This window comes from Artemia franciscana, chromosome 17, assembly GCF_032884065.1.
Source record: "Artemia franciscana chromosome 17, ASM3288406v1, whole genome shotgun sequence".
NCBI lineage: Eukaryota > Metazoa > Arthropoda > Branchiopoda > Anostraca > Artemiidae > Artemia > Artemia franciscana.
In genome coordinates, this window is record NC_088879.1 from 22531342 (window position 1) to 22553447 (window position 22106).

General features: G+C 36.1%; 1 protein-coding gene across 2 annotated transcripts in view; it reads left to right on the forward strand.

The window, feature by feature from the left end:
* LOC136038010 (condensin-2 complex subunit G2-like) overlaps positions 1-22106 on the forward strand; it is a 126784-nt gene that overhangs the window by 98161 nt on the left and 6517 nt on the right. For both annotated transcript variants that reach the window (XM_065720931.1, XM_065720932.1), the window contains exon 19: positions 2891-3040. In XM_065720931.1, the coding sequence (XP_065577003.1) occupies positions 2891-3040 (150 nt within the window). The remainder of the gene's footprint in view (positions 1-2890; positions 3041-22106) is intronic.

The following is a 22106-nucleotide window of genomic DNA, read 5'->3' on the forward strand; positions in this document are numbered from 1 at the left end:
ACAAACAGAAACCCTTGTTTAACAGAGCCCTCGTGTAAGTGAACCCCATTTCACCAAACCCCCATGCAGTTCAACCCCATTTAGCTGAACTCCAATGTAATTTAAACCCCGTACAACTGAACCCTCGTACAACGGAACCACCGGGCAACTGAACCCGTGTGCACCTGAACAACCGTACTCAGTTTTCTCAGTATTCTAAAAATACGAGGCAACATGATTGGTTAAAACAAAAATAGGAATCTTGACTTGTTCAACCTTTTTGGAATTGTTTGTTTTTCAAAGTCAGGATATAAATGCCTTTCAAGATGATTCTTAAAAAGCTCTTGTTTTGTTGTTATTAAAACAATGAAAATCAGACGTCACTAACCATTAAAACCAGATTTATTTCTTTCTTTTTATCAGGTCTTTTAATGGGGTTCCATTCGCCCTGTCACTGTCTACGGGTCTAGGCGTCTAGGCGCTCACCCCTCCGGGAAAATGCCCTCTGGAAAAAAGACCCCCCTCCCTGCGGTTGGTTGGTTTCCAGTCACTTATGACTTATAAAAAAAGTTTCTACGACCATCAGGGGGAGGTGGGGATGAGGAAGAGGCAGTCTATACGGAATAGATTCTGCTCGTTTAAGTTGTTTGGTTTAATGTTACTCTTTACTTTCATAATAATAGTGTAGATCAGAAATATTCCCAGAAATCAAGAGGGATTAAATATCAATCTCACATTTTTATTTTCTAAAAGTGTTTTGCCCTCCATCCCCTCCCCAAGCTTAATCCCTTGGGATTAAACGTCAATTTCAAGTCTTTCCTTGTCTCTTTCTTAGAACTAGTTCTGTATTTATCTGAAGGCTCAATGAGAGTTGGTGTGTTTTTGTATTAAAATGCACCTTTTAAGGCATCTCCCTCCCTCTTTAACTAGTCTATACATTTTTAAGGTCTATACGAATTTCACTGTCGTAGGTAAATTTACTGTTGTTTTACAATTCCAAACATTTGCATGTAAAGGCTGTAAACCTCTACAAGGGGGTTTTATGATTCTTTTGCAGTTAAGGAGGGAGGGAGGTGCCTCAAAGGGCACATTTTAATACCAAAACATCCCAACTCTCATCTAGCCTTCAGGTAAATACAGGATCAGTTCTAAGGGAGATACGAGGGGAGGGTGGAAGTGGAAATGGATATATAAAACCCAGGGTCGTATCAAGGACTTTTGTTTGTGGGGTTGTTTTTATCCGTTGGGGGGAGGTGGGAGGACAAATTTTTTAAAAACATCAAAATGTGAAATTAATATTTAATCCCCCTTGAGATCTTGTAATATTTTCGCTTTTATTATGAAAGTAAAGATTAACATTAAACCCCGGAATAAGTAGAATTTATTCTGTGTAGGAGGAGGACTTCCTCTTTGTCATCTCCACCTCGGACTCATGTCGTAGAAACCTCGGTTGATCCTCATTCGATTAGAAATTGAGAATTGTAGTCCTTTTTTATCAGTCAAAATTGATTGGAAATCAACCAGCCGTCCGGGGTGGGGCGAGGTGGAGTATTTTTCCCGGTTGAGAGGGGGGGAGTAAACGCCTAGCCCAGTAGACAGCGACAGGGCGAAGAGAACCCCCATTAATAGACAAAAAAGAGGTAATAAATCTGGCTTTAATGGTGTGTGATTTCTGTTTTTTTTTGTGACAACAAAACAGAGCTTTTTTTATGAATCATCTTGGAAGGCATTTATATCATGACTTTAAAAAACAAGCAATTCCAACAAGGTTGAACATGTAAAGATTTTAACTTGTGAATTACCCAATGATATTAGGCTACCTCAAATTTTGTTAAATACTGAAAAACTGAGTACAGGGGTTCAGTTGCACGAGGGCTCAGTCACATGAGTGTTCAGTTTCACAGGGTTCAGTTGCACGGGGGTTATGTTAAATAGGGTTGAGCTGTTGCACGAGGGCTCAGTTAAATGGGGCTCGGTTACACAACGGTTACTTAGTTACAAGCACACCATTAAATATCAAATCCTTGCACTTTGGTTTGACTTTTTTTTACCAATGCTTCAATAAGGAAGGATCTAATAGAAACGCACTGCGATAAAAAAAAAAAAAAACGTTTTCTCACAATGCAACGAGAATGGAAGTGTTTAGTAATTTGTATTGGCCTCAAATAAAGATTTAGTTTGTGTTTTATAAAGCAATCGGTAAATGAAACACTTACAATTGTCCAACTGGCCATGTTTTGTACTTTAAAAGGCTTTCAATTAAGTAATTTCAGTGCTTTATCGTAAAGATGGGGGGGGGGCTCTGAAGCTGCGGCAGCCTTCGTCATATTCTGCATAATTTTTATTCTTTTGAATTTCAATGATGATATTGAGATCGGTACCTGTGCTACACAGACCATTGGTCAGCATGGGTAGAAAAAGTAAGTTTTTTTAGTAAGTGAAAAAAGAATTTCAGTGGTACTGTTTACTTTCATTTGCAAAAACATGTTTATATCATTAGATTTACGTTAAAATTGAACAATAGGGACGACTTATTCCATAATTAATCACTTTTTTCGGCTGAAAGGACAAAGCATAATAGCGCAGTTCAATATAAACAGGCACTTATGCAGGCATTTATTTTGGAGAGGAGGCCAAGTTGAAAAAGAAAACAAACTTATAGATCTGACACGTTATAAAAAAATTAGGAAACTATGGTAAAATTTCGAAAATCTTGAAATAAATATAAGAGGAGGGGGTGGGAAGGCCTTTCCTATCTTTAAAAATACCTGTTTAGAGATGATTCTGTGGTTGTTAACTTAACTGAGGGTTGACTTGTAAGGGGGTGACTTTGCTATAAATTGATACCAAAATTTATATCATTGAACTTTCTAAACGCTTCTGTCTGTTTTACTATAAATTTTGTTTCAAGACTGCACAGCCAATCCTACCTGCCTCTCTTCAGTTCAAAAAAGTCTCTGAGCTTCATCCTCTTTTGACAATCCTGTGTCAAGTGTTACAACAAAAGAGTAGTTTTGCTGATTTAGTTTTCCTGGAAGTTGAAAGCCGCGTTGATCGACTGGTAAGTCCGTTTTTTCTATATATTGATGGAAAAAACTATATAATTATATATACATATATATATATATATATATATATATATATATATATATATATATATATATATATATATATATATATATATATATATATATTATGGTAAAAAAAAAACTACCAAAATTCCCACTTTCGAACCGAACGATTTTAAACGATTTTGTGAGTTTTCTCTTCAAATAAATACATCCTTTCGTTCCTTCAGCTTGTCTCTGTCAAGCTTTGCTTTCTATTGTCTGTTTGTTTCAAATCCTGTTTGTATTAGTTTTCCAGGAAGTTGAAAGCCGCGTTGATCGACTGGTAAGTCCGTTTTTTCTATATATTGATGGAAAAAACTATATATTTTTATATATATATATATATATATATATATATATATATATATATATATATATATATATATAGTTCCTAGATACGTGATTGACATAACCGAAATGGATTCGCTCTCTTTGGGGGAGTTGGAGGGGGTGTTAATTCGGAAAAATTACAAAAATTAAGGTATTTTTAACTTAAGAGCGGGTGACCGTTCGTGAGGTATTTTTGAATTGATATTAAGAAGAAACTCATGTCTCAGATCTCTTATTTTAAACCCCGACCAGTTCTGGTGACATTGGGGGAGAGTTGGAGGGGGAAACCGGAAATCTTGGAAAACGCTTAGAGTGGAGAGATCGGGATGAAACTTGGTGGGTAGAATAAGCAAATGTCGTAGATACGTGACTGACGAAACCGGACTGGATCCACTCTCTTTGGGGGGTAGTTAGGGGGTCCAGTGCTTTGGCGAGTTTGGTATTCCTGGACGTGCTAGGACAATAAAATTGGTAGGCGTGTCAGGGACCTGCACAAATTGACTTGATAAAGTTAATCTCCCCGATTCAACCATCTGGGGGGGGGGGCTGAAGGGAGAAGGAAAAATTAGAAAAATGAGGTATTTTTAACTTGCGAGTGGGTGATCGGATCTTAATGAATTTCGATTTTTAAAAGGACCTTGTGTCTCAGAGCTCTTATTTTAAATGCCAAAGAGCATCAAGCCTCTGATTTTTCTTTTAAATTAATCTATTGATTTTTATAATTTTGCTAGAGCTCATGCCATATGAGCTCTCGGTTCTTGCAACCTCATCACAAGTGCCATATGAGCTCTTAGCTCATATTTTATTCCTTTTTTCTCAGAAGATTTTCGACTTGGTCTCATGGTTTTTGCCACTTCATGGTGTGAAAATTGCTGCTAGAAATAGATAGGTTGTAACTTCTGCCGTATTGTCTTCTAGTATATTTAAATGTGAGCTTGCATCGTTCCTGCGTCCCCTTAAAAGTTCTGTTTCTTACGGTAATATTGGTTTGTCTTCTGTTGCATATGCAGACGACGTTCTTCTTGTTGCCCGGACTCGCCGTGGATTGCTTTCCAATTTTACAATATTAACCAATGAACTATCTAAGATTGAACTGTCAGTTAATGCGTCTAAATGCGAGTTTATTTGTTTTAATAGCCCTATAGCGGTCGCTCCACTTGTTGCTGGGACTGCAATTCTGCCATGTTCTTCTTTAGTTTTTAATTTAGTCTTTAATTCTGATATTTGAAGATTGTTCTGTTAAGAAAACATGTTCTCCCATTCGGGCGTTGTTTACTTGTCTTAGCTCTTTTATATTTTACGCTGCTGTGGTAGCTTGTTCTGGGTGGGGAGGGAATTTCCTCTGTCTCTATTAGTATAAAAAACTGGTGGAACCATCTTGGGTTTTTAATGTCATGTTCAAGTTCTTTTATTCAATAAATATGAAAAACACTATAATCCAAAAAAATTCCCAACGGGCCAAGAGGCTCGTTAACTGAAAAAAAAATTAAAACTACATATTAATCATTTGCAAGTTACTAAACTAAGCCTAGTCAAATTCTGAACCCCTACAGGAGTGTTCTAGGTACGGCAAGAGCCCCACAGCAACGGCAACACCGAAGTCTGACTGCACTGAGGGGTGGAAGGAACCAGTATATCCTCCTGATTTCGAACTGTATATGGGTTGACTTCATCACTCGTTGAAATATGCCAGAAAAACATGCTAGTAGATCTCCGTGAAAGTAAAGGAACGCCATCGAACACAGTGAAAGTGTATAGATATCCTTCAGCTTTAAGAGCTGGACAGGAGCATAAATGGTGGACTGAAGGATTTTTGCTGCTTTCATCTGGAGATTACGGAAGGAGAAAAGTAGAGATAGAAAAGAAGACATCCAAGCATATCATTAATAGTATAGATAAGGACAAATAAGAGAGAAGTAAAAGACAGAGACTAGAAAAACGAAAAAAAATTTTGAGTTTTCTTATTATCCTCAGTCCTCTTGATACTTGACTCTTATCATCAGAATATGCTGCTTGAATGTTAGAACTTCATCCAGAAGTACAAGGAATCGCACAAATCGGCCAGGTGGGTGGCATATAGGACCTCTTGAATTAGGAAGCTCCATTATCGTAGGACAACTCTTATCTATAATGGAAAAAACCAGTAGGTATGACTTTTTTAAATTCATAGCCAAACGGTTACTATCAAACCAATGATAAATTTTCTCAGTTATCGTTTGTAAATTTAGTAGAAGAGATTCTTCATCTGTAGCCTATACACCTAAGGTACTGTCGTCAGCGAATGCGATTAATCCTTCATGTTTATTGAATGCAGTTATTGCTGCGATTCAGGAATCGTATCTTTGATAATAATCAACGACAGAGATTAGGTGTCGTCGTAGTAAAAAACTGATAGAGGTTGTTGACTCAAATAAGGAACAGTGAAAGCCCAAGAATTGAGCCTTGAGGCACTCCGTAAGTAACTGGAGCTTGGTCTTCTGAAACTTCAGCATCGATAGAACGGCAAGTGAGGTATGAAGAAAACCATGACGGTTGCTCCCCACGAACTCCGTGATGAGACAGTTTATCGATAAGAATCTCGTGGGTTAGACTGTCGAAAGCTTTCTTGGCATCAAGGAAACTGGCTCCTGTGCAGAAGAAACCTATTGTACGTATCTTCCGTTGAATGTTTTGCAAGAAATCCAAATTGATGTTTTTGGAAAGACTGTTTAGCGTCGAGATAACTCATTAGTCGCTTCAGCACTGACTTTTCAAATATCAAACAGTTTGTGGTAACGAACTGTAAGTTAGGAGCGACCCGACTCAATAATAACCAAAACTCTAAAGAACGGAATTTTGATACCAATAGATGCATCAAAAGAATAGGGTTTTATGCTGATTTCAAATATATAAGTTTCATCAGGTTTATTCTTACCAATCAAAAATTTCTAGCCCGAGAAAATTCGCCCTATTTTTGAAAAAAGGGAAAAACACCCCCCCCCCTCTAAAAAAATTGATGATTTTACCTTAATGAGACTCACACCAGCAGATTCAATGTATCAGAGAACCCTGTTGAAGAGGTTTCAAGCTCCTATTTGCAAAAGTGTAGATTTTTGGCCAGAAGAAAGATCACGGAAGTAGTGTAGGCTTAAAGCCTTTAGAACTTCTTTACTTCAGGATTTCTATGATTGTTGTCATAGTTTCTCTGATTCTTAAAAAACCGACAATTGACAGTTATTCCTTACTCCAGGATTTCCGTGGTTGTAACCAGTGCTGTCACTTACTTGAAGTACTTTTACTTGAAGTACTACTTAAGTAAAATTTTCCAATACTTGTACTTGTACTTAAGTAAAAACTTTAGGGTGTACTTATTACTTGATACTTAAGTAAGATTACGAAATACTTATTACTTAAGATACTTTTAATGTACTTGTTTTTCAAATACTTTACCTTTGACACGAAAATTTTGTGTGTGTGTGCTTTGGCAATGTACAAGAAAACATCACCTTTAGATTTAAATCAAACTCGGATACAGCTCCATGCCCTATTTTTGGGTATGAAATAAGGTACTTGTTTTTGACGAAAACAAAATTATAGTATGAGTAACGCTTGGTTTAATTTTTTTTTAAAGTTATATAACAAAGAAAATTGAAATTATTTCACAGTTCACTGGTCGACAGTGAGCTAAAATCCCTTGTTTTGTGCTAAATGTTGCATACTGTAGTCTATTTGGGCTTATATTTCTGACATTAGTGTTTAAGTTTTGTCATCTCGTCAACTGAACCAGATTTCTACCATTTCATCATCTTCAGAACCATATTATTGGTAAAACTACTGAAGCTATGAATCTTTGCCCGTCTAAATGTTGTATACAATAAACAAGTCTAGGGAATTCTAGCTGGATCCAATGCAGTGGCATTTTGTCAAATTCGTTCCAACAAATTCAGGTATTCAGACAAATCTGACCAGATTTGTCACTCCATTCATAAGTTATAGGCCCTACTAAATTAAAGGGAAACTCAAATTTTTTAAGACTTGAAACCCTCTCCCCCTCGCCCTATTTGAGATAGGGTTTGTGATACCAGAATTTTATATGAGCCCTGATCTTAGGCATCTTTAGTCTAGTTTTCATTCGGATCCGTTACTCCATTTGCAAGTTATACTAAATTAAACAGAAAACTTAAATTTTTCAGGAATTAAAACCCACTCCCCCTTGTTAAATTTGAGCTAGGGTCTTGATCTCAAAACTTGATATGTGTCATGGTCTTAGGCCTCTTTGCTTCAATTTTCAATTTCATCACTCCAGTCGCAAGTTGCTCTGAATTAAACAAAAAACTGTTTTTAGCAGGTAAAGCCCTCTTCCTCCTGTTTTATTTGAGCTAGGGTCTTCGTCTTTCAACTTGATGTGTGTCATGATCCTTGGCACCAAATCTGGCCATCAAAATTTTCATCCAAATCCAACCAGCGTTTCTCCCCCTATACGTGATTACACAGACGGACGGACGGACGGATTTTGCAACTTCTTAGGTAGCCATATTGGCTAATTGGATCCAAAAAAAGGAAAACAATGGCATATCATCATTCAGGTATCATCATCTATTTGGATAGTGGAAAATATCCATCAAGATAGGTTTTTGAGATCTATGTGTCTGTCTGTCCGCCCGTCTGTGCAATCGAGTATAGCGGGAGAACCGCCAGTCAGATTTGTATTGAAATTGAACTATTTGGATTAAAATTGAGCTCAATTAGGGCAATTGGGCTGTAAGTGTTAAAAAAAAATTCGAGTTTTTTCATTTAATTCACTGTAACTTGCATATGGAGATGAATGTTGATGAAAATTGAATAAAGATGCCTAAGAGTATGATATGATTGAGTTCTGGGATGGGGACTCAAGCTTAATTAAAAGTTGAGTTTTTCATTTAATTCAGTGTAGCTTGCGAGAGTTTGATGCATCTCAGTGAAGATTGAATCACAGGTGCCTAAGACCGTGACAGGCATCAAGTTTTGAGATGAAAACCCTAGCTCAGATAGAACGAGGGGGAGTGGGTTTTAAGTGCTGGAAAAAGTCAAGCTTTTGGTTTAATTTAGTATAACTTGCGAATGGAGCAACGGATCCAAATGAAAGCTAAACCAAAGATGACTAGAATCAGAGCTCATATCGAGCTCTGATATCACAAGCCCTATCTAAAATAGGGCGAGGGGGAGGGGGTTTCAACTTTTAAGAAAGTCGAGTTTTCCTTCAGTTTAGTATAAGGACTTCCACCCATGGCTTGCCCAAAGCCTGGTAATAACCCTTTTCCAAAATAAGTCATACGGAAGCCAACCTTCAACCAAATACTCCGTCCCCAGAGAAAAATTACTTTGTATGGCACTTGGTATTTACCAAGTGACATACAGTGATCGCAAATTCTTTAGGTCTGTCGGTCTGTCAGTCCCGGTCTTTCTAGTTCAGGCACTTCCAGATAAGCTAGGACGATGAAATTTGGCAGGCGTATCAGGGACCAGAGAAGATTAAACTTGAAATAGTTGTTTTCCCGATTCAACCATCTGGGGGGGGGGAGCGGGAGGACGGTTAATTTGGAAAAAGTTGATCGGATCTTAATTAAATTTGATATTTAGAAGGATATCATGTCTCAGAGCTCTTACTTTAAATACCGGCCGGATCAGGTGACATTGGAGGGGGAAATAAATCTTGGAAAATGCTTAGAGTGGAGGGATCGGGATGAAAATTAGTGGGAAAAATAAGCACAAGCCCTAGATACGTGATTGACATAAACAGAATGAATTCACTTTCTTTTGGGGAGTTGGGGGAGGGTTAATTTTGAAAAATTAGAAAAAATGAGGTACTTTTAACTTACGAAGGAGTGATCGGATCTTGAATTTCATCGGATTAAATTTCATGTTAGAAGGACCTCGTAACTCAGATCTCATGTTTTAAATCCCGACCGGATCTAGTGTCATTGGGGGATTTGGGGGGACTGTAAATCTTTGAAAACGCTTAGAGTGGAGTAATCAGGATGAAACTTGGTGGGAAGAATAAGCACAAGTCCTAGATACGTGATTGACATAACCGAAATGGATTCGCTCTCTTTGGGGGAGTTGGAGGGGGTGTTAATTCGGAAAAATTACAAAAATTAAGGTATTTTTAACTTAAGAGTGGGTGACCGTTCGTGGGGTATTTTTGAATTGATATTAAGAAGAAACTCATGTCTCAGATCTCTTATTTTAAACCCCGACCAGTTCTGGTGACATTGGGGGAGAGTTGGAGGGGGAAACCGGAAATCTTGGAAAACGCTTAGAGTGGAAAGATCGGGATGAAACTTGGTGGTTAGAATAAGCGAATGTCCTAGATACGTGACTGACGAAACCGGACTGGATCCACTCTCTTTGGGGTAGTTAGGGGGGTCCAGTGCTTTGGCGAGTTTGGTACTCCTGGACGTGCTAGGACAATAAAATTGGTAGGCGTGTCAGGGACCTGCACAAATTGACTTGATAAAGTTGATCTCCCCGATTCAACCATCTGGGGGGGGGGCTGAAGGGAGAGGAAAAATTAAAAAAATGAGGTATTTTTAACTTGCGAGTGGGTGATCGGATCTTAATGAATTTCGATTTTTAAAAGGACCTTGTGTCTCAGAGCTCTTATTTGAAATGCCAATCAGCATCAAGCCTCTGATTTTTCTTTTAAATTAATCTATTGATTTTTATAATTTTGCTAGAGCTCATGCCATATGAGCTCTCGGTTCTTCCAACCTCGTCACAAGTGCCATATGAGCTCTTAGCTCTTGTTTTATTCCTTTTTTCTCAGAAGATTTTCGACTTAGTCTCATGGTTTTTGCCACTTCATGGTGTGAAAACTGCTGCTAGAAATAGATAGGTTGTAACTTCTGCCGTATTGTCTTCTAGTATATTTAAATGTGAGCTTGCATCGTTCCTGCGTCCCCTTAAAAGTTCTGTGAATATTGGTTTGTCTTCTGTTGCATATGCAGACGACGTTCTTCTTGTTGCCCGGACTCGCCGTGGATTGCTTTCCAATTTTACTATATTGACCAATGAACTATCTAAGATTGAACTGTCAGTTAATGCGTCTAATTGCGAGTTTATTTGTTTTAATAGCCCTTATGCGGTCGCTCCACTCGTTGCTGGGACTGCAATTCTGCCATGTTCTTCTTTAGTTAGTTGCTTTGGTCTGTGTCTCGGTCCAACACTTTCCACTACCTTTTCATCTCTAGTGAATCAAGCCGTGAAAAACCTTCGCGTCGCTTATGGAAAAATATCCCAAAATAAAAGCTGTTACAACCGCAACGGTTTGTGCATGATTTATAATGCTTATTGCGTTCCTGTGCTTTTGTTTTTATCAGGCATGGCTCATCTGTTTCGTAAGAAAAATCCCCATACTCTACTTGCGGTTTATTTCAGATATTGCAAATTCCTCCTCCGGCTTTAGATGGCACCAAAACAGAAAAATAATTGCTCGATTTGGTTGAATAGATATGCCTTCTTGGATTCAGTCTTCCAGTGATGATCTATGTAAAAAGACTATCTACTTTATTCATGTTTACGACCCTCTGCAGCCTTTTTTCCATATTGATGCTGGTTAATTAGTCCATATTGTCCTTTTTTATTTTGACTTTGTTTTCTTGCTGTTTATCGTTTTTGTTTATTTATAATACTCAGTACTTTTTTTTATTCTTTTACGTATAATAAAGTTCATTCATTGATTCATTCATTCATTCTGCAGTTTGACCAGCCGTATGGAATGCGTCTGAATCAGCGGGCTTGCTGCAGGCCCGTGATTTTATAATTTATGTTTGTAGGGAGTTTTACCGACCATCTGAATTGACTACACAGTATGCGGCTTGCTTGAGTGAAAACCAGCCAAAGGATATAGATGCCATACATTTTAATAGCGTGTCTGAAATTTAACTTGAGAACTTGAGGCAGTTTCCTTGTAAAGGTGCTGAGGGCGAGACATGTCATCAATTGATTTTTGATTATTGAGCTTTGGTTTCTCTTATTAAAAAAAAGTCTGCAACTGACTCACTTGGCTCCTTACTTTTAAATTTGACTTTTTTGTTGCTAAGGTTTTTACTTTAGTAGTTAAGGTTTTATTTTTAGTAGTTCAGAGAATGAACTACTTTATTACCTTTTATCTGTTTTAAAGCTAATCCAAAGTTTATTTTTCTATTTTCAATATTTTTTCCACCATTCCGAAATGTTTCAGAATAGCCCTGTATTTTTTCAAACGTGCCAGATTTGACTGAACACTAACCGCCAGAAGTTCAACTATATGACCACTGTATTAATCCTGTCATTTGATCTGTCTGATCCAATCAGAAGTTTTTTGACTGCACTTAATTGTTTTGATAGTCTTTTTCTTTCAAGCCGTTGTGTTGAAAATTGGTTCAGATTATTTTTTTGACTTCATTGGTTGTCTACCAGCCAAACAAGGGAAAAAATATTTTCAATTTTTTTTATATTATTCCCACATGTTTCGGAATAACCGTGTGTTTTTTCAAACGTGCCAGATTTGACTGAACACTAATCACCAGAAGTTCAACTCTACGCACACTGTGTTAACCCTGTCATGTGATATGTCTGATCCAATCAGGAGATTTTTGACAGCACTTAATTGTTTTGAAAGTCTTTTGCTTTCAAGCCGTTGTGTTGAAAATTCGTTAAGATTATTTTCTTGGACTTCATAGAGTGGGTACCAGCCGAACAAGGGAAACGGTTAAAAACGATAAAACGGAAATTCTGGTTCTTGATTAAGATTTCCAAGAGAGGAATGAACAGGGACATTTTATAAGCAAGTGAAGAGGCTAAGAAGCCTCCAGAATGGCTTTTTAAAAAGGTAGTATGGGTTTTATATCAGATATATATATATATATATATATATATATATATATATATATATATATATATATATATATACTAGCTGTTGGGGAGGCGCTTCGCGCCCCCCCCCCAAGCCCCACCGCGCGCGTAAGTCGTTACGCGCTATATTAGTTACGCGCCATTGTAGTTGTGTCCCTATGTCCCACCTATGAATATAGATAGATAGATATATATATATATATATATATATATATATATATATATATATATATATATATATATATATATATATATATATATATGTTTTTAACTACGTAAAACTTGTGAATATACAACATTCTTTGCTGTCCCATTTTCTGTGCATATAAATAGATTGTCAGGTTTACCGACTCTTGAACATGCAACATATAATGGTCCATGGGAAGACAATCCGTATTCAGATTTATACCTCATGATTCTAATGATTGCCCTTGAGCTTTGTTGATGGTGATTGCTAATCGACGATTCCCTGTGTCGCCGTCGTCATTTATATATCCTCCTGTGCCCCCCGGCGTCCCCGTTGTAGTTGTTTCCCTGTGTCCCGGTCGTCATTTATATTCCATGTGTCCCGGTCGTCATTTGTGTCCCGGTGTCCCAGTCTGGGATTTCTCTTTGAGGGTCCCGGGCGTCATTTATATTCCTTGTGTCCCGGTGTCCCGGTCGTCATTTGTGTCCCGATGTCCCGGTCTGTATATACATTCGTTTTTGAATTGGTCTTTTTTAGGTTTTAGTTTTTTACCTTTTTTTAATTTTTTTAATTATACCTCATGATTCTAATGATTGCCCTTGAGCTTTGTTAATGGTGATTGCTAATCGAACATTCCCTATGTCCCCGTCGTCATTTATATATCCCCCTGTGCCCCCCGGCGTCCCCGTTGTAGTTGTGTCCCTGTGTTCCGGTCGTCATTTATATTCTCTGTGTCCCGGTCGTCATTTGTATCCCGGTGTCCCGGTCTGTATATACATTCGTTTTTGAAATGGTATATGATGAAATAAATTTTTGTATTTTTCCCCTTTTTTTCTTTTTAGTTTTTTTTTGGTTTTTACCCTTTTTTTAGTTTTTTTAGGTTTTTTTCTTTTTTCTTTTTAGTTTTTTTATTTTTGTTTAGTTTTGTTTTTCTCCTTTATTTTTCATTTTTTTCCTTTTTTTATTTTTATTCTTTTTTAGTTTTTTTAGTTTTTTAGCTTTTTTAGTTTTTTTATTAGTTTTTAGTTTTTTTTTCTTTTCGTTTTTTTGTAGTTTTTACCTTTTTTTAGTTTTTTTTTTTACTTATGTCCTGGTCGTCATTTATTCTCCCTGTGTCCCGGTCGTCATTTGTGACGACCGGGACGTCACAAATATGTATATATATATATATATATATATATATATATATATATATATATATATATATACATATATATATACATATATATATATATATATATATATATATATATATATATATATATATATATATATATATATATATATATATATATATATATATATATATATATATATATGTATAGATATATATGTATATATATATATATATATATATATATATATATATATATATATATATATATATATATATATATATATATATATATATATATGTATAGATATATATGTATATATATATATATATATATATATATATATATATATATATATATATATATATATATATATATATATATATATATATATATATATATATATATATATATATAAATTTTTTTCTCCGATTGAATCGTTTTGACCCCTGACGAAGCTGAAGGAAATCCGGCACTGCTAGTTTAGATCAACTAATGAGTCAGGAAATTTTGACCTGTGGATTAAAATGGAGCCCTGGTATCTATGTTCTTTATCGGCTATTAGATTTAGAAACTGCTGTCCAAAAGAATCGTGGCAAATACTAATGCATCGAGCACCACTAATTCTAGAACGGGCAAAGCGTAATCAAATTAATAGTTAAACTCGAAGCGGATAGCAACTACTATGAATAAATAGATGAGTAAATACTGAGTATAGAAATTATAAACCGTGTGTTTTTCGTTCATTATTTTGAAAATCTCTACGAAATCAGTCATTTAACTGTATGAGCTTCACATTCGAACATCGAACATCCCTTTTCTTGTTTTAGCTCACTTAATTTTTTTCTCCTCAGATTTCTAGTTTTTTTCAAAATTTTTGATGATATGTAAGATAGACACCATACCTAAAGCAAACAAGATTTAAAGGAAAGACCAATTTAATTTAAAACGACAGAAATAACAGTAAATGAGAGTAAAGCTACCGTCCTTTCAATCTTTCTAAAGCTTAGGGTCTCATTTTTTTTTACGATATATATTTCTAGCACTGTTGCCAGGTACATTTCCTAACTAAACTTTATCACGTGTGCTATGTCAGGTATTTAAGGGGAAGCGTTATTTTAGAAATGTGAGCTGCGTCATAACCAGGCGATTAATATTTACCTAGTCTTTTCTTTTTCCATACTATGACGTCAATGTGTAATTATTAATCCATGAAGAAACATTTTGAAGTAAGTGGAGTATCTTTCTTTCAAATATGTTGATTCTGTTGCCTCGATACAGCGTTTTTCAAATAGAATATTCAAGTAATTGAAGTAAATTCAAAAGGAGATTTTGACCATCCTCTGGCAAAACTTAGTATCTATTATATATAGAAATTAAATTTTGAGTAAGGATGGGTCTGAATACAGCAAATCCAATGGCGTAATTAGAGTTTATCCATCTGCTATACTTTCATTGGTTTTCCTGTAAAACCAGATTTCAACAATTTTCTACTCCTAAAACCAGAGGTTGAATGTTATAGAGGGAAGCGTCAAATCCATTAAAATCATAGAATCAAATTGAAAGTACAAACAACCTGTTAACGGGGATTCATTCTGAAATGAAAGGTATCTCTAGTGTAAAATTTGCTGTTTCTAGGGTTGAACAGAAACAATATGATTTAGCTATATTTCTTTTATCTGGCTGTAAATCCAAAGGTAGGATTTATGTATACACATCAGTGGCGTAATTTCGTCAAAATCCTGTGGGGGGGGCAAAGTTGGAGTCAATTTCCCCAAATAAAGTGATAATGACAATGAAAAATTAAAAAATAAGCTATTTGGTACCATAAACGTACATTTTAGTACTATAAAAGTACTATAGAGGTAAATATGTAGTAAAAAAAAAACTGATCTGCTTCTGTTGATGCTTGAATTATGCCGTTTTGACAGGATTTTGGAAGAAACTAGATTTCAGCTGGGGGAAAACAGGGATGGGAGGGGCAAACCGAGGTCTAGGAGAGGCAGTTGCCCCCTACCCCATAGTAAATTACGCCCCTGATACACATTGAGAGTTTTGATGGGTTTTTTCCTCTTATTTTGAAAGAACGATTATTATTACGATTATTAAGCATCCTTGAAGGGAAAAAGAAAACGTTATTTTTCTGTAACTGAAGTAAATAACGGTAATTAGGCAAGAACAAGAGATGGTTCTATAGTGTAGCCAAAAATTCAGCACCCGAAAACCCTTAATGAGGATTTAACCATGTATAATTGTTTGGATCTTTCGAGGGTAAATAATTTGTTCATTGAATATTTAAATCCGCTCGGTTATTATGCTTGTACTGCTTACTGGGTATACTGCTTTACTTCGGACTTAAAACGAATAGAAATGACTGTAAATGAATTAATGGAACCTAAAACGAATGAAAATTACCATAAATAAAAGTGGAACTGTAGCCCCCTTAAACCTTCCAATAGGTAAGTTGTTCTATGTGAAAACAAACCTGATCGAAATTGCAATATAAGTGATTTTTAGACCAAAATGTTAAGAAAATATGGCGGATAAAATAATAAAGCGCCGCAAAAAACTGAAGCCGGAGTTTCAGCCAAAAATTAAAGATTAAATGTTTTGGCTTTGAGTGGGTTTTGAGGGTGTTTTACCATGCGTTCGGACTTGCCGTGAACGACGATCAGCTTTAAGGTTTTGCGTAAGACTTTATCTATGCCTAAGAAAACAAGATTCAAGGGCACAGATGGCACTTTTGATGTGGTCGAAACGTACGTTCAGAAGCACCAAATTCGCCAAAGCACTGGAATCCTCCCAACTCCCCAAAAGATAGCGGATCCGGTCCGGTTACGTCAACTGCGTATCTAGGACTTGTGTATACTCTCAAACTCGCCAAAGCACTAGAAATCCCCCTACCCAACTTCCTCAGAGAGATTGGATCTGATCCGCTATGTCAATCACGTATCTAGAACTTGTACTTATTCTTCCCATCAAGTTTCATCCCGATCTTTCCGATCTGAGCGTTTTTCAGGTTTCCCCCTCCAAATTTCTCATGTCACAGGATCCGGTCGGGATTTAAAATAAGAGTTCTGAGACAGGAGGCCCTTTTAAATATCAAATTTCTTTAAGATCCGATCACCCGTTCGTAAGTTAAAAATATTTAATTTTTTCTTAATTTTTCCGAATTAACCGTCCCTCCACTTCCCCCCCCCCCAGATAGTCAAATCGGGGAAGTGACGATTTATAATTTAATATGGTCCAGTCCTGGTACCCTTGCCAAATTTCATCGTCCTAGTTTATCTGAAAATGCCCCAACTAGCAAAATCGGGACCGACGGACGGACGGACTGAAATTGCGGTCGCCATATGGCACTTGACCTGACGGGTAAGTGCCATAAAAACAAAAGTAAAATATCACGGATAAACCAGATAATTTATTTCTGTAAAAGTGTTGGAATGAAATTTATACCTGCTAATTTAAACAAAATTTGGGCAAAAAAACCTTGCGGCCTCAAAGTCGCGTAGTCAAAACTTCTTTGGCACCCTATAATTTTGCCAAAAGTCAGAAAAAAGAAAATTTTATTAGTGTTTGAAGTTTCCAAACCTAAAGGCCTTTCATATAAACTCCATTTATAATGATGCTTAAATTCTAGTCTATTGCGGTTACTGTAAAGACTATCAGTGGCAGCTATGTGGCTTACTTGAGGCGGAATGTCAAAAATACAGATGTTTTATGATGGATATGACTAAGGACCTTCGACCAAAGACAGTGCTCATTGAAAAAGAACTAAAGGGGTCTTTTGCCGAGATGGCTACTTAATACCTTTTATACCACTTTCGGTTTAAAAGAAGAATTTCTTACAAACAAAGCGAGCAAGAAAAAATTTATTTTGCTACTTGCGTTACGACTTGAAGGAAAAGTGAATTCAAGTTCATCATGTCATCGATGACATCGGCTTTCTTGTTGCGAAGACATCTGTTTCTGTTGTGATGAAGACGGGAGTTTTGGTTGTTGGTAGTGATACAGATTTACTGGTTCTTCTACTACATCATTCAGACGAAAATGCCAACCACCTTTACTATCAAATTGAAAGCAAGCCTAGAGCGAAGTATTTAAGCATCGTAAAAGTGAAGCCGAGTGACCTCGGTGACTCTGCAGCTGACATTCTGTTCTTGCAAGCCCTTCCTAAGCTGCGACACTTCATAAAGCTAACAAGGCTCAGGTAAGCCGGTCAGACTCATGTTTGCGAAATGCAACTTTAGTTTCCACTAAACAACTTCAGTGTTCAACAAAGACACGCTGTCTTTGTTGAACACTGCGCGGTTAACTGGCACTGCTTGGCCTTTATAAGGCTAAAAAGGGTGGAACGATCGTTTCTCTACGACACAGGATTTGCGTCAGCACACTTTTAATGTCGACATCCTTTATCAGCCCTGAAAGACTTCCACCCACACTCTCAGCTACTCAATACCTTTTATATCGAGTCTTCTGTCAGATTGCAGAGTGAAATGGAAATCCTACCAGTCTAGATATTACAACCTGGGGTTGACATTATTAAGATAGCAAATACGTTTCAGTCATAAATTATTCGAAAACCCCTAAAGGGTGGCTGCTTAGTGTCATCAAGGGGTTTGACAAGTCTGTTTGTTAAACAACAAGATGCTCATATCGAAGATCTGACATGCAATGTACTTAAGTTTTTTGAAAATGTTTAGGCGAGAACTGCGCGAACGCAGTTGAGGGCAAGTTGAACTAAAATGGATGTGAAGCTGAAATTAGCAAAAAATCGAAGCAAAGCTTTGATAATTAAGGTTGTGATACCAATTAATTTTAGTCAAATTTGTTTCGTATGTTTTACGCGATTTTTGTAAGCTTTTACCAGTCGTATTCGATGTACGTCGTTCTTAATAAGATATCATTTCTGAACTCCCAAGGAACCGACAACGTGTGTAAATCACACCGCTACTTTCTGCGAACAACTAAAGGCGCGTTGTTTCGTTGAATTTAGATTCGTAAATTTGAGTTGGTAAAGTTTTGTGTGGCTAGGTCTTGTAATTCATCTGGTAAGGTAAGGTACAAAAGGAAATTTCAAAACAATTTTGAAGAAAAGTAAATTTTCAGGCTTCCGTTTGTTAAATTTGGCTCTTACATGGTTTTTTGGTGAAACTGAAGCCTAAAGCAATTTTAAAGCCGATATTCATTCCTAGCATGTCCAATGTATTAGTAAGAGATTGAAATACCTATTCAAGTCATTTTTTTATGTGGGGAGGCTACGATTCTGGCCTTTTCGATTTTGGGGTAATTTTCGGTTTGACATTTTTGTGGAGTTTTAATATATTGTCTGGGTGTTCCTAAAAATTGTGATGTGAAAATCAACTTTATTGCAATTTTTTCCGCCTCAAACCGTAGAGTGACTAGCCTATTTAGGCTTAAGAGTTGAAAAGACAAAATGTGTTTAAACTGTTTTTCTTTTATCCATATACCATTGAAGAAATCAGAATTTTCTTATTTTTACATCAGTATATTTTAAACAGTCAATCCAGTTTCATTAGTCTGATATGTATTAAATTTCCATCAATATTTTCTTTATTTTGAGTTAACTCCTTTCAAATGTATATGAAATCAATGGGAGAATAATGGACTGATTAGCCAGTTCAAAATATTGTTTCATCTGACTGAACAGATTGCTTCACAAATTACCGATTTTCGTTTCAAAAGTGTTCTTTTCTGTTCAAGAATCATAATGTTATATTGCAAGTTGAGTTCCAGGTAAAGTTCCAATATTCAGTCAAAATTTTCATCAGCAGTAGGTTTGTGCAATAACTTTTAATAAAGTTTTTTACTGGAAATTTCTAATGATACAGGAATGTATTTTCAAATATATAGACTAAAATATGCGAGTTTCCATACACACCTACTGTTCAATGATATCTGACCTTAGTGATAAAAAATCAACCAAGTATGGTAAATAAGTATTTTCAAGCTTGCAGATTACAAATTTTTGGCTAATATGGTATGTCAATATTGCTTAATACAATTATGTTTTAAACAAATGGGTTACATGATGGACCTTGTTGAAAATCAGAGTCATGCAAGGATTTTTCATCTGAAGGATTTCATGGCACGAAGTGGAGACTACGGTATACTTCTTCATTTGGGATTGTTGGAGGATTATTAATGGAATCGTCCTTAACTACTGAATTTCGATAATTAAAAATATTTTCAACTGAGGTAAATACTTTAAGATGGGCGTCCAAAACTAAAGTAAATTTAGATGGTATTTAAAAATTGATTATATATTCAAATAAAACTTTTAGCTTACTTTGCAATACTTTGTTTTACTTTCACCAAAATCTGTGTTTACGAATTTTTGTGCTAGTTGGTTGGAATATGAGGCCAATATTGTAATTTTAGAATTTTAAAATTATTTTGTGGTTACCATGGATGTTACCACGACTGTTATTACCAAGTTTGTAATATCAGTTAATATTAAATTTTCCTGTTAATGACACTTCTTAACCGAAACTAGTGAATGTAGTAGGACACAGATTTGCTAAAAGAGAGCATACATAAATATTAAATAAGCCGAGCTTTCCTCATAAAAAATAAACATCAAATCCAAACTATAAAGCAGAAATTAGCTCAAGTACATCATGCTACTTTTTATTTGTCTTTCAATCCCTGTAGCATTGAATACGTTAATATTAGTAATGTTGGCTAGTAAGATAATACCAGTCAATGTTAATAAATAAAAGAAATGTGTTAACAAATATTTATGAAAAGCTTAAAACGATTGCTGAGTCGCTTATAGAAGATTTGAAATTAGATCTGATTAAAATCAATAAAGTTCCCCTCTCAAGAAATGGTAAATTTGCATGTTTTTTAATAGTCTCTTCTTGGTATTAACAATTTTTTACTAAACAGGCGGAATAGAGGGTGGTAACGCTTCCTAGAAATTCATACCCCTAAATGTATTTTCTAACCCTTAGAAAAATCCTCTGAGTTTTGTCTTCAGAGTGAAAAAAAAGTCATTATGATTCCCACTTTCAAAGCCAATTGGCTTTAACCAATGCTGTTTTGTTTTTCTCTCAAATAAATACATCTTTTGTTCCTCCATCTTCTCTCAGTCATATTATTCATGTTTTGTATTCTCTGTGAGATTTAAAACCCTGTGAATTAGACTACCGCTTGAATATGGATGATCCTCCCCCCCCCCTCGCACAGTTGCCGTGTTGAAAAAAGTATCCTAATATAACAATGCAGTCCAATATTTCAGTGTATTTAATTGTCGATTTTGAATCTTTGGCAAGAAAAGAGCTGAAAAATAAATCACCAATTTGCTACTATAAACTGTGAATTTTAGTATTAGAGTGATCTTAATGACTTTTTTCCTGGCAACTACTACTACTACTACTACTAATAACTCACTGCAGCACCAAGCCGCCTGAGGCCAACACAGCTACGCACGCTCCTCCTCCAACCTAATCTATTTAAAGCCTCCCTCTTTACACCCTCCCAGGAAGTTCCCATTTCCTTTAAATCCTTATTTATGACATCCTCCCAACCCAGACAAGGACGACCTGCTTTCCGTGTAGCCCCAGACGGTTGGCCAAAAAGGACAATCTTCGGTAATCTGTCATCCTTCATCCGTAGAACGTGGCCTAGCCATCTCAACCTTTCTTTCATTATAGCCCCAGAAAGCGGGATTGAACCACACTTTTCGTACAACCTACTGTTTGAAATACGGTCAGTCAGCCGGGTACCCAGAACAATCCGTAGGCAATTTCTCTGGAAAACATCTAGTAAATTTTCATCTGCTTTTCGGAGTGTCCATGTTTCAGAGCCATATTTGACCACTGTCATCACTGTAGCTTCCAATATTCTAATCTTGGTTTGTAGGCTTATCTTTCTATTCTTCCAAACTTTTTTTAACTGTGAAAAAACACCCTGAGCTTTAGCTATTCTACTTTTAACATCTTCACTGCTCCCACCATCTTTACTAATAATACTACCAAGGTAACTGAAGCTCCCAACCTGATCAATCTTTTCGTTACCTAAGGTCACCTGTTCATCTTCACTTATTCCTAACCTTAGTGACTTAGTCTTCTTAACATTAATTTTCAAGCCTATTTTAGCACCCTGAACTCGTAAAACCTCTAAAAATTCATTCATTTTGCTCACACTTTCATCTAATATGCTTAAATCATCAGCATAACCTAAGTCCAGGAGCGTTCTTCCTCCCCATTTGATTCCATGGTCTCCAATTGCCTTTCCTGTGCTCCTTAAGACGAAGTCCATCAAAATGATCCATATAAAGGGGGATAGAACACAACCCTGCTTAACTCCTGATTTAATACAAAACCAGTTGCTAACCTCATTTCCTACCTTAACCGCAGCAGTATTATTCTTGTACATAACACAAATCACTTTAATGTATTTTTCTGGTATACCGTATAACGATAAGACCTTTGTTAACGCTGTTCTATCAACAGAATCGAAAGCTTGCTCATAATCGATAAAACTAAGGACCAAAGGTGTTTGACA